Source organism: Trematomus bernacchii, unplaced genomic scaffold (assembly GCF_902827165.1).
Source record: "Trematomus bernacchii unplaced genomic scaffold, fTreBer1.1, whole genome shotgun sequence".
Taxonomy (NCBI): domain Eukaryota; kingdom Metazoa; phylum Chordata; class Actinopteri; order Perciformes; family Nototheniidae; genus Trematomus; species Trematomus bernacchii.
The window spans coordinates 7157445-7168458 of record NW_022987513.1 but is presented as its reverse complement, the minus strand read 5'-3'; the positions used below and the strand labels follow the sequence as shown (position 1 = coordinate 7168458).

Sequence of the window (11014 nt, the reverse complement as noted above, 5' to 3'; positions counted from 1 at the left end):
TGTCGTATAGTTGTATTCGATTTTTTGTATATTTGTATTTCTTGTAAACATTTTTTTTTTTTATTGATTTCATATTTGCTGCTTTATACCTCTTACTGTGTTTATGTATGCATCATTATACCCCAAAGCTAGTTCCTTTTATGTGAAAACTTATTTGTCATAAAAACTGTTTCTGTTTATTATTTTTTTGAAAATCTTCCAATGGAAGAAACATTTTGCACAAAACACACCAATAAGAAAATGTCCATGTTATAATTACTTACTAATACAAATTCTAGCTTATGGTCAAAGTGTTGACTTTAATTTGTCACATGAGCATAGCTATATCCACAACTCACAGCAAATGCTTAACTTGGAATCTGAAATGGAGATGATGTCAGTGTGGAGAGAGCAAATTAGTAACGTGATAAGCGTTGGAAGTGAAACATTAGACGTGGAATCGGAGTTGTGATGGACCCAGAATCCTGACTGACCCTGCTTCTCGGCTGACATGTGAGATTCTTCAGAGGCCTGAGGGTCAACACCGGCCCAGCGTGGTCAAGACTGATCACATAATGAACACAACACCAATCCTCTTTTCATCAGACTTTATTTATATTGAAAGCACATGAGAGAAACATTACATACAAACCTTTTAAATAACTCAGTTACAGCGATTAATTAATAAACAGAATATCTAGTCAAATGCACAAACACATTCAGAAAGGCAAGCCAAAAAGGGGGGCTCCCTTATGGAACAGGACATTCTGAAACTGCCAAGAAAAAACACTCTACGAGCCAGCAAGCCGTTCCAGCCTTATCAAATGATTTAGTTTTTATGACCAGGAAAAAGTGATTTTGCTTTGTTCTAGAAAAAATAAAAAAATAAAACTGAGGCTTTGCGGCAAAAGTATCCGCTGGTCAAGCAAAGATTTTCAGCTTCGTGTAATTACCAATTTGTGGCCCTTAGAAAAAGAGGCTCAAAGGAGTTGTTCCAATAAAACAGCAGCCTCCTACAAAAAAAAAGTGTGTGTGTTGAGCAACAGAAGAAAGTTCTCAGTTAGAGAGAAGAGGGAAGTGTAAAAGGGAAGGGGAGAGCACTGCGTGTACCATACCTAGAGCTGGGTGTCACAATGTGATGTGTTGCAATAAGGTGTGTACTGTCTGGATTCTCTGGAAATTCAAGAGGACAGAGCCAACACACACACACGTATATGTACACCATTGACATCACTACATCTGCATTTGCAAACATGCCAAAACACAGTTCCCCACATAAAAACCCTCACGGACGTCAGCATGGAGGAAATAAACACTAGACCCACGTTTTCTGACAAGCGGTTGGGATCAAAAAAGGGAAGCGACATTGCAGCGCACACCTCTAAATGGGAACCGATGCTAACTGATAAATGACAATAACAGAAGGAGGACAAAAACAGGATGCTGGTCAGATGAAAGAGCCCGAAATGTCAGACAGCCTACAGACTGTTGTCGCCTTGCAACGTTAACAGCCAACACCAGTCTGATAAGCTATCTGACAGGCCGGGAGAGTGACTGAGACGGACGCATGTACAGAAACCACAATGAAAAAAATAAAAAATAAAATCCTGATCCGACTTACCATAACAGGAGAAAAGAGGAGATGTGAGTGGAGCTGGTGCAGAGCGCAGGGTTCAGCCTGCTCAACAGTGCCCCTCTGTTTTGAATGTACGCAAGTGATTCGTCTCCTGGCGCTGTGACTGGAGCGGTGCAACGAGTTCATTCGAAGGTTCAGCTGAGGTAACGGCACAGACGCTTTTCACTGTGCGCTTGAGGGTTTTTTTTTTTCCCCCCTCTCCCTCCTGCTTGCTCTAGCGCCCACTGTGCTCAGTCCAGCGTAGCACAGCAGCGGCACAGAGACGGAGGAGAAAAAAGCACATTTCTTCGGCAATTACGAAAAAAAGAGAAGGAGGTGAATAAACGGGCGAGCCAGCTGTATTATCCGACAAGCAAAAAAACATAAAAATGCTATTCAGATGCTCTTGAGTTGTCAAACATGAGCTCGCTGTCCACATCGAGGTAAAAAGGATTTAAAGGAAAGCTGGAGACAAAGAAAAACACTCACCCTGACACACACACTGTCTCTAAGTTAAAGGAGCAGCCACTATCTGCTGGAGGAAGACTTCCAGGCAGACACAGTCTATTAGTGGAGCGCAATCTGCTTTAATCCATAAAAGATAAAAGGGAGAGCAACAAATGTGGCAGCCACGCAAACACCTATCTCTCTCCCCCCCCCCCTCGGCTCCCCGTCTCACACACAGGCACGCGCACATAGTGGCAGATCTGATTCAATATATGAATGCATCTGGTGAAGTGGCCCCCGGGCTGACTCATGTGCTCTCTTCCTGGAAGCAGAACAATAACGGCAGACAAAGAGACCAGCAGGGGGATTCAGGGCCGATTTATCATTCCTCGTCCAAAAGTACCTTGATGGGCTTTAGTGCGCGGACAATAGAAGAGGTGGTCGTCCAAAGAACCGTGAAACATTGGTTAACATCTCTACAATACAGTGACTTAGAGCTCTAAAATATGACACCATCATAAAGTCTTATCTTACCACGGATAATACTGCATAACAACTCTACAGTACTCTTCCTAATAATCAGATAACACATCATTATTTTATTGAACGAAAAAAGTAGCGCTGAATTTACAGAACATTCACGGCGCAACAAAAGGAAGCTTACTCAAAAGATGGGAATTAAAGAGACTCCACGGACAAATAATGGTCTTCTAGTGCAGCTTAAGGCCTCACTGGGGAAATGACTGCCTACTTCTCACGTGCTCAAAGTGCCGACATGAACTACTCACGCATCCCGACAAGAAAACCTACCTTACAACTGCTGAAACACTACCAAAAGCAAAGCCTGGAAAAACGAGTCCAAGTTCAACATCAACATGTTGCTACAACAACACCACAGGAACTAGATGCAGCGCCTCAGATAATGGTGGCTTGTCAGCTGAAATGAGTCGGGGGGGTTTGGGGAGAGTTTCTGAAGTTGATGCTTGGCAGTGATGGCTATCTGGCCTTCACTCCGTCTTGCCCTCCGAGTGTTTCCCCGGCTGCCTGCGCTGGCTGTAGCTCTGGGCCATGGAGTTGACAATGGAGCAGACAAAGAAGCATACCATGATGACCACAACCTTCTCGAAGAGCCACGGCAGCCAGCTCTCCTCCTGCCAGGAACCACAGCGAGAACAGAGAGAGAGAGAGAGAGGAGCTCGGTCAGTAAGTTTAGTGCCCCCCCCCCTCACCCTGCTATCCCCTCTGCTCCTGATGCTGTAGGCTAGGTGGGGATCCAGCTCCATGTGCAGGACAGATAGAGATCAGGGGTAATAAAACACGCGGCAGCCCCCCCCCCCGTCCTCCCTCCCAACGCCCCCGCTGACCCCATCCTGCAGCCTGCCTCCACCAAGTTAAATTGCCTCGCTTCACTCCTGTAACTGCAGCGGGCTCAAGTTACAAGGAAAAAGGAACATTGTTCTAAAAAATGCCTTAATCTGTCCTTGTGCAACTCAAAGTTTATCCTGGTTTTTTTCCTTTCTTCTTCTTAGTAAGTGATTGAAAAAAGTAAAAAGAATTTTCAATGAATAAAGAGACAAAGAGGGAGTGAGGAATGGAGGAAAACGCTTTGAAAGAGAAACAGGCTACAGCTACAACTGGCTCTTTTTGTTCTAGACAGGGGGTTTTGATGGATTGTCAGTGGCGGAGGGGAGGGGGGGCCCCCGCCCCGGTCTACAGTCAGCGCTGAGTTCAGGCGGGGCATTGAGTGCAAGTGTGTGTGTGTGACACATAGGGGAGTGACCACACAGCACACACACTCCCAATTGGTAAGATGGAGCATGAGTCAGCACGCCCCGCGCTACAGTAGTACAGTTCAATACAGCGAGTGGAGCCAGACCCCACACTGGCCCCTCTTCCTACACCCCCCCTCCCCTCCCTTCCCCTCCCCCTCCCCTCCCCTCCAGCCCGCCCAGTGCAGCGCTAACCTACTCTGTTATTCTGGCCCTAAACAAGCCCCTGTAATCTACTCTAGCACTACAGGTTATAGTCAAGTCTACAACATGTCTCTTATTAATACAAAAAAAGATATGAAACTGATAAAAAGTGGTACAGGTAGAGAGGGTGAGAACATGAGAGGGAAAATGGGTCAGAGATATAAAGGAAGGCTCAGATAAAGAGAAGAAAGGGACAGAAAAAAAAGTGGAGGGAGAAGGAGTGAAAGAGGCAAAAGTAAGGGGGCCGCATTCTTGTCTTGGCGCGCGCACATGAATGAATAGGGGCCGTGAGCTGGGGGGTCGAGGCCCCTATACTTACAGTCGGGATCCCCTCTCCGGCGTGATGGTGCAGCTTGGCCTTCTGGGTCTCCAAGTACTCCCTGAAGGGCTTCTGCAGTGCCGCACCCAGCAGTGGAAACGCTCTGCCTCCACCAACACACAGAGACAGAGAGGGTGGGAAGAAGAGAGGAAAAGGAGGGAAAGGAAGAAGAGAGAAAGAGAGAAAGAGAGAGAGAGAGAGAGGGTAGAAGGGGAGGAAGGGGGGGAGGCACAAATCACGTCACGTCATTGTTACTCACCAGCCCAAGGGCAGCAACAAAGGGAGGCATGCTGTCCTGTGTCCTGTACAGTGTCGCTCCCCCCTGCTTCCTCTCTCGGAGAAGAGAGAGAGAGAGAGAGGGGGCAACGAGTGCAATCCCGTCACTGCTCATCCCCACACACACACATCCCCACACACACACACATCCCCACACACAGTAAAACACAGACTATACCACAGCTCTAGAAAACAGTGCTGCTGAAAAACAAAAAGAGGAAAAAATGAAATAAAGATAAATAAAGTTGTCCAGTCCTCTAACAGCAGCGGTAGTCAGCCACATTCTCCCGCTCTGTTCTCCTCTCCTCTCCTTTCCTCTCACACACACACACACACACACTCGGCTTCCTCTCACTCACACACACGCACCACGGTGAACCCGTTCAACTCCCCTGCAGTGCCTCCTCTGCCGCTGCAGCGGGGAGAAATGAATGACTTCTCAGAACTCTCACATTTATCACAGGCGGTTCCTGTAAGAACTGGTTTCAGCCAATTAATGAGGAAGTGAGTCGTACCCGAGCTGTGTCATCACTGGCTAAGATCTGGGGGGGATGGCCCACAGAGGGAGGGAGCTCCTGTAAGACAGCCCATATTAGGAAACCCATACAAGATTTAGGCACCAACTACAAGCATACTACTAACCCCCCACCCCCAACCCCCTCATCCTCACACACACACAAAAAAGACACGAGAGAATGCCCTGGAATAGCGAATGAGCGGCCCATCCCTTGGCTGGAGTTAGTGATTAATCACTAAACAAATACATACTAAAGACCTTCACTTATTCTCTTTTGTGGCTATACACACTCAATTATATCCCAGAGCCATTGTTTAAAAACCTTCCTCATGTTCCTACTCTTTTGTTTAAGTTGGGGAGGCATCATCAAAGCTCGGAGACACATCAAAGATTTGAAAGCAGCTTTGCGTGGGCAGTGGTGTCACACACGGTTGAGTTTATAGCTGATAACTTTCTCCGAGGGAGGCAAGTCATTTCCGTCCCTCCACACCTCCGCACACACACCTATGTTAAATGATTTGAGTTTACAACAAGGAAGCCGTTTAGTAATCATTAACTTCATATCAGGTCATGCATTCTACATGTGAGAGCCGACAGGAAGTGTAACAGATGGATCTCGCTTTATATGACACAATAGAAAATGGTATCAAAAATCAAGTTGGTTTTTTTTGGAGGGAAACTAAGCCTCTCCTTTTCCCATCCCCCACTTTTTAAAATTCCTAACATCTAAACACTCTGAAACTCACCAAACTAATTAAAAAAAGATACGTAACCTGGATGAAATGCTGAATAACAGTTTGCTCATGACAAAAAGATCAGAAAACACATGTGGAAATGTACCAGTTCAGCAGATACAAGTAAACAGGCGAGGACAAAGAGTAAGGGAAAGAGTTTTCAGAAATGGCGGGCGAATCATCTCCTACGCGATGAGCAATACTGAGTCATGAGCCCGGGCAAATCCACCAACAAAGCAGCTCCAAGCCATGAGTCTAAAACACGTTTTAATGCCTGAGAGTCACAGCACCTCACCGGCTTTACAATAAAAACTCTGCTGATTTTGTGCTTTTTTTTGGGATATATCGTTACTTTCTTCAGAAGGTTTTATGAAATTGAGGATTTAAGAATTTCTACTGTAAGTGTGTTCATGATTTACCTGCAAGTACCTGTGCTGAACATTTTAACTTGAAAGAGGTTCACAATATTGTCATTTCATGTACTTCTGATTAGGATTAAATAAGGAATGTGCATGCTTTAAATATATGTAATCCATAATAATGTGTTGTACAGTGACTGCTTTAAGAAAAGGTTTTAATGTTAAGTAAAAGTTTGGAAAATGACATTTTCTAAGTTCATTCTTTGTTGAGTAAAGGCGAGAGAGGGAAAAACCAGAAGCTGAACTTTACAACAGCCATAAGATGTCATTTGGCAAACAGTAAACCTGAGCTATTTACTCAGGAGCCACTGAACATACATTAACAAAGGGTTTGGTAAAATCCTGAGCTTTAAGTGAAACAGAAAACACCTCTCTTTTTCTCGGTAATCACTTTGTTCTGGAGGAGTCAGAAAAGACATACATTTGAACGAAAGTATTTACAGCACTTTTTAAAAAGCAGAACATCTGTGTGCTTTAACTCTAAATGCTCTATAACTATGTCTGTTTGAACTTTAAAGGCTTATTCATGAAAACAATCATGTCTCAATTTATGGTGATCATTACTAGGTCAAAAATGTAGATTAACTAGATGAGCATGCATCATATAATCTAGTTCCAAATTAAATATAAAGATGCAGGGATAGTCATTAAGAAAATAAAAAGAGTCTCTATTTGAATCGGCTGAAAACAGCAGTGACATGAATGTGCATTATATTATTATTATAAAGTCATTTATTGTCCTTGTCTTCAAACTGTTTCTAAGCATTTCGTGAGGCATTAAAAGACAGAAACGGGATTTTAACTTGATTCAATGCTGTATATCAATAAAATAAAAGTATAAACAGTAAAAATTGTTCTATGTATTTCTTATTACAATTCTCATTTCTGTGGGTGTGTATCCAAAAAATATAAATTGACATGTATTACCAAGTATTTCAAACATTGCAGTTACTCCGAACTGATCTATAAGATATGACTCTACTCGCACTCTTCCCCCAAAGAGAAAATATTATGGGCTTTTTGAAATGGATAATAATACAAAAATAATGAAAAGTCTTAAAAAGTAGCTGCTTTTACATATATTATTTTTACTATAAAGCCTGCATGTGTAGATCCTATCAAACTTTACAACAGTTGTTCTCAAATTGATCAAATGACTTCCAGAAGTTGTTCAGAAAAGGACACGCTTCACTTTCCTGGGTTATGTGTGGCTTATTATCAATTTGACATGTGTAATTATTATACCTGAACATATTTTCAAACACATCAGTGTGTGTAATGTTACTAATAAACATGAATCTATGTAAATGTAGGCTTCTACATATAAAGAGGCAATGATCAAAGTGATCTTCATTTAGTAACATCATTTATTTCATCTTTAAAAATGTGTGACATTTTGCAGTCCATCTCTAAAAGACAAATTCAATTCAATTGTATTTATGAATTGATCCAATGTAATATAGAGAAGCAAACATCGTAATGAAAATATTTAGAGGAATGAACCTGTTTGTAAATATTTGACATGATTAGACTTCATGTGTGAAGAGAGTTTAGTTGTAGCAGTTAAAGCAGATATAAAACCTGGATGTGGGATGATTTCAAATAAATTGACATTGCCCGTCTGTACAAGCTCTTGGTAAACAGTGTTTGTAATACGGTGCCATTGAGGTATGCAAAATGACTGTGTTGAGAGGGGAATACCACTTCATCTGAGAATAAATGCAAAGTGACCCGATGCAGTTGATTAATATTTCTGACAATAAACATATTTTACTCGGAGATACAGATGGAAAACACAGTCCCATCCTACACTGTCTTTAAACTCAGGACTTTTCCTTTTTTTCAAAATCATTGATGAATACAAAAGGTTTTGACAAATTGTATCAGTGTGTTAGTGAAATTCAACAAGGCTGTCAGTGGACTTCACATGTCTTTTAACCTATATATATATATATATATATATATTTTGTAGTTATGCTGCATGTATCTGAAAAGGTCTTAACATCTGATCTGAGGGGAATTTCTTGTGGTTTACTTTTAACTTATGATGTGTCATGTGTGCCATTTTGTCACTTGAAGCTGCACGTGCTGTATGAAAAGTGCTATATAAATACAACGTTTTATTATTATTATCAAAGTTATTATAATTAGAGCATTATATAACAGATGCACTTATTTCTTTATGTAAAACAGCTATTGTGTTGTCATTATCAAACTGTGAAATATAAATATGAAATTATATATTTGTACAAAAACAAACAATTAGGGGTTATTAAAGATTTGTGGGGATCTGTGACCCCTACCCACTTTCCCTTCTTGACAGGACCAAGCGACTCATCTCTCTGCTAGGAAAAAAAACCCTGAATATAAAATATTTCCCGTCTCCCTGTGAACTACACAGAGGAAATCTTTACAATTACAGTTGACACACAGATATTTCTTATCAGTCACTTAAGTTTAACTAATTTTTAAAAATAAGAAAAATAAGCAAATACAGTATTTGGATCTTTCGGAGTTCACTGCTGGGCTGCAGGTACAAAACAGCATCCTCTGCTCCAAATGTATAACTTCAAAAAATAAAATGAGGGAACAAAAGCTACACATCTAGTCTCATGACAGAGGAAATATAATGCACACACTTTGCACTGAAGCTATTTCAGCGTTGGGTACAAATGATAGACCTTTCACCAGAAATACCAGTGTCAGAAATCAGGAAAAGAAGCTTACAAAAGAAATCAAAATCAATCATCAGGACAGAAATGAGCTTGAGGGATAAACTGACAAATCAATGAAAAATGGAGGGAAAACCCCACATCTCTGTACTTCCTGCAGCCTTTCTATTGCAGTGAAGGGTTAATTCATGAGTACGATGTCAGCTTCTCATTTCTTAATAAACTATCATTTCCTGCTGAGTGTGAAGCGTGTTGAGGCATCCTGTGTTCGTTTTGTGAAAATTCCACAGGTCAAAGGTCTTCTCTGACTCACAGCCTGTCTGCCCCTTCTGGAGGCTGCCACCTCCTATAGCTTCCAACACATACACTCGTAAAATGCACAATTTCTTGTCCTTTATGATAATGGCTCCCACAAGTAAACGCACACACTTGTGCCCTGATGAAAGAGAACAAGGGCTCACATGACAGCCAAACCCTGGCCAGGTCCAACTTGTTACGACATCATCACAACAACTGGCTTAGGCAATCTGGAGTGTTACCCAACGCTGCACCGGGCCACAGTTCACACCTAACATAACAGCACAGACACCGCAAGGCGCACACTGTGGTCTGTGTGACCTTAGGTACTGAAACTCTGACCTCGGTACTATCTCTGAGGAAAACACAGACGCTCTCACTCCTTTCCTTTTATCAGCTCAGGGCTTCATAAATCACTACTGCTCCACATTGATTTGATCAGGTCTTATTAGGATAATGGAATAATGGAATCATGGGAGGAGAAGTGTGTTTTATTTTATTGCAAGGAACATTTGGATTCACGTGTGTATGTTGTAAGGTAATATGTGTGTGTGTGTGTGTGTGTGTGTGTGTGTGTGTGTGTGTGTGTGTGTGTGTGTGTGTGTGTGTGTGTGTGTGTGTGTGTTCCTCCTCCAGTTCAACCGGGCTTTTTCCTGGTGACTTCACCACTAAAGCATGGAGCCCACTCCTGAGTGGAGATCCCCCTTGCCCAGTGTGTTTATCACATCTCCGCTCCACAGCCGACACACACACACACACATGCACATACACACACGTTCAAAAGCTCGGACACATGCTATCCTCTCGGGTGCCCGCAGTGCTGCCAGGAAATCAGGGGGCACCAATTATAGCAGTCTATTATTCCTCTCGCTTCCCAGACAGCCACATAAAGCAGCCCTCCAACCCCCAGGTTCAGGTCGGCATGACCACAGAGACCCTATTGGTCTGGGGGTGGAGGTGAGTGGAGTAGGTGGGTCACTGTGTAACAGGCCTTCAGCCTACCAATGGTGAGAGAGGTTTGTTCAATGAGTCAGATGTGGCTGGAGACACATCCAGACATGTTATATGGGATCTATGGTGACATTGTTTCCTGTTTTGTAATAAACACCTCAAGACAAGACTCCTATTTGCACTTTATTAGTCCCTAATGGGAACATGTGCAGAAAAAAAGCAGAAAACTAAAACAAACCAGAGCAGATAAATGAATATGCAAGAGTATTATTGCCATCCATAAGGGAAATAAATCAGAGGTGGGAGATATTTTTAAGAGGGCAATAAAGTTAAAATGTTGAGAATAACATTTTAATACTTGGGATAAATTTGAAATACCATTTAGAGAATAAAGTCGAAATGTAAAGAATAAATGTCAAACTTTAAAAAATAAATCAAAGTACTATTGTTATTGCATATACTGAAAGTCCTTCTTTATTCTTTTCATTTCACCTATATTCTTGAAACACTGAATAACAAAATGTCTCCTATTTTCCCCCTTATGCCTGGACCTAATTCACCTTCATAGATGAAACACTTAATGATATATTGCTATATCTCTGCTTGCAGGCATTCCAGTAAAAACCATTCAGAGACTAGAATATGTTCAAAACTGTGCCGCCCGGATACTCACAAATCAGAGCACATCACCCCCATCCTTCACTCACTCCACTGGCTCCCTGTAACCCACCGGATCAACTATAAAGTCCTCATAATGGTCTTCAACGCCATCAACCACACTGGCCCCACCTACCTACAGGAACTGCTAATCAGAA

The 11014-nt window shown here is 42.1% G+C and overlaps 1 protein-coding gene across 4 annotated transcripts in view; it reads right to left on the bottom strand.

The window, feature by feature from the left end:
* Positions 1-570: 570 nt before the first annotated feature.
* LOC117469273 (vacuole membrane protein 1-like) overlaps positions 571-11014 on the bottom strand; it is a 64695-nt gene continuing 54251 nt past the window's right edge. For 3 of the 4 annotated variants that reach the window (XM_034113687.1, XM_034113678.1, XM_034113695.1), the window contains one exon: positions 4005-4436. In XM_034113687.1, coding sequence (XP_033969578.1) covers positions 4187-4436 — 250 coding nt within the window. In that variant the 3' untranslated portion in view covers positions 4005-4186. Of the gene's footprint in view, positions 3193-4004; positions 4437-11014 lie in introns of those variants that run through there. The other variant, XM_034113704.1, reaches the window with a different exon arrangement.